This window comes from Propithecus coquereli, unplaced genomic scaffold (assembly GCF_000956105.1).
Source record: "Propithecus coquereli isolate 6110/MARCELLA unplaced genomic scaffold, Pcoq_1.0 Scaffold515, whole genome shotgun sequence".
Lineage (NCBI taxonomy): Eukaryota > Metazoa > Chordata > Mammalia > Primates > Indriidae > Propithecus > Propithecus coquereli.
In genome coordinates, this window is record NW_012151008.1 from 66646 (window position 1) to 69247 (window position 2602).

Here is a 2602-nt window from a genome sequence, read left to right on the forward strand (position 1 = left end):
CGAGGCCTGGCTGTACCTCTACGTTTTTAAAAAATTTTGTTTTGACATAATTTTAGACTTACAGATTTAAGCAGTAAACTTACTCTGTCCCAGTCATATAAGGAAATTGTATCAAAACAGTAAGAACCAGAGTAAGACTGCATTAGCATTTAGGAAACATACACAGGGATACTGCAGGAGAGTTGAACGTTCCGGAGCAAAGCTATCAGTTCAGCAGTTCCATAGGCCAGGCCAGAACTCTATGCTAGGGGGAAGAGGAGAAGCTAACCTTTCATGATTTCTAGAAGAATCACCAGCTATGAGTGGGGTCATTAGTTTTAAGTCACCCTCTCCCCAGCTCCAAGTAAATGCCCCGGGATACTGGGCCAAAGCCTATCAATGCTCACCTCCTGTTCGCAGGTGAGATCATCAGCTTTGCTTGAGCCGATCATGGCCTTTTCAATGTTGTTAGGGCTCTCTTCAGAGGGGAAAGGATCCACTATGATACTGCACCAGACCCGGGGCCCAAACTGCTGGCCTTTGTGAGAAAGACGCCAATGGGACGTATATGTTCCCTCCAAGGCTGGGGCGATGAACTCCACAGACACAACTCCTACGTGGCCGGCCTTCAGGCAGGGAACCAAAACATCTTTCTTTTCTGTAGAGGCCAAAGTCAGGTTTCCCCACATGAACTTGAGCTGAAAAGAACAGTGGCAAGAGAAAAACAGCTCGTCAGTGGAGCACTCTGCCACTCGAATCACCTTACCTTCATATTCTGTGGGAAAAATTACCTTTGTGTCTGCACTCCACTTTATGTTTCCTGTATTTTTCATCCTCCAGTGTTTGATAAACTTGGTTCCTGGCTGAAGGTGAGTCCCATCGGGCAAATTCTCATCCACAAATGCTGCACTGAGCATTGGCATAACTGGGGCACACGGTTGCAAAGGGAGCCTGAAAAGAAATTCAGATGCTCAGTCACTTGCTGTTGGGTGTGATGGCTTCTGAATATCCCACACTGTGGCTCAAGAGGCAAATATAAGACCAGTATTTGAGAAGCTAGGACCACGTATGAGAAATAATAAATTTTCTCTGATAAACTTAAAAAATAATAATTACAATAATAAAACAAAGCAGAGACTAGATCTGGCTCTTGAGCTAAAAAGCCATGGTGAGGATAATTAAAAGGGCCCATAAATACAACACCTAGAGAGTCAGGCTCTTAAAACATTTGGTCCTTTTGCTTCACATTCAGACTGCCTCCAATGAGAGGTCACAACCAACCCACAGTTCTTTTTTTTTCCCTTTGTTGGAGACAGAGTCCTCTCTGTTGCCTAGGCTAGAGTGCCGTGGCATCAGCCTAGCTCACAGCAACCTCAAACTCCTGGGCTCAAGCAGTCCTCCTGCTTCAGCCTCCCAAGTAGCTGGGACTACAAGCGTGAGCCACCCCACAGCTAATTTTTGTTTCTATTTTTAGTAGAGACGGGGTCTTGCACTTGCTGAGGCTGGTCTCAAACTCCTGAGCTCAAGCGATCCTCCCACCTTGGCCTCCCAGAGTGCTAGGATAATAGGCGTAAAAGCCACCCTGTCCAGTCCAACCCACAGTTCTGAACCTTAGTGGTTTCTATCTTTCTAAAGAAGGCAAAAGGCAAACCACCCTTTAATATAGCTAGGATCAGAAAATGGGAAGTTTTAAGGGTTTGAGTATTAGGGACCACCAATAAATAAGACATAAGTAGGGGGGAGAGGGGGAAGGGCAACGGACGTAACCTAAACATCCGTACCCCCATAATATGCTGAAATAAAAAAAAAAGACATAAGTTGGCTGGAATTCCAGTTTTAGAGAACTGGACCTAAACTCTTGGCTCCCACCCCAGCCCTGGGCTTACATCAGGGTATTAGCCTGGAGCAAGTTCTCAGGTCGGCCCAAAGGAGACTTGGGGCTCTGGAGTCCATGGATCGAATTCCACAGATGAATCTTCCTGTGGAGCTTAAGCTGCTTTTTAAGTTCCTTGACCTCTGCTTTACGTTGTTTCTTCTCAGCATGTAACCTTTGCTTTTCTGCTTTAAGAAAGTTCTTATCAACCTGTTTCTGGAGCCTGTGAGATAATAAATGAAAGTCTTAAAAAAAAAGTCCTCACAAATTCTGAAGCTATTTGGAGCCAACTACAGTCTCCACTAGAGTCAACTTCTAGTTTAGTTTCTTAATTTCTTTTTATAGTTTTCATTAATTTTGGATAATTGTCCTCATTATTGCACATCAATTGAAAACGAGCAGAACTAAGGAGACTCTCTACAGTTTTGTGATTCATACCCTGTCACCAGAACCAAGAAGCCAATCAGAGAACAAGTATCCCCATGTACATGTTTTTACCTGACTTGTTCCAGAGCAGCAGGAAGACGAATAGTAGAGTACTTTGAGTGAGAAAATGGTTCAGAGGAACCCGCAACAGGTCTCCGCAACTTTAGCAGGACATGGTTAGTGTCATGGGCATATGGCCCCGCTTCACAATCTTCACAGATATTGTAGGAGGGGCATAGGCTGTGGGCAAAGAATGGCACAGTACAGAAGGGCAGAGTAGGAAGCACCTAGGCAGGAAGATAGAGGACCAGACTTCTCTATTTG

General features: G+C 44.7%; 1 protein-coding gene across 1 annotated transcript in view; it reads right to left on the minus strand.

Annotated features, from left to right (window-relative positions):
• NBR1 (neighbor of BRCA1 gene 1) overlaps positions 1-2602 on the minus strand; it is a 41987-nt gene that overhangs the window by 23887 nt on the left and 15498 nt on the right. The window contains exons 3-6 of the mRNA XM_012656642.1: positions 2351-2565; positions 1866-2075; positions 771-930; positions 321-677 (exon numbers count right to left, since the gene is read on the minus strand). Of these exons, the coding sequence (XP_012512096.1) occupies positions 321-677; positions 771-930; positions 1866-2075; positions 2351-2565 (942 nt within the window). The remainder of the gene's footprint in view (positions 1-320; positions 678-770; positions 931-1865; positions 2076-2350; positions 2566-2602) is intronic.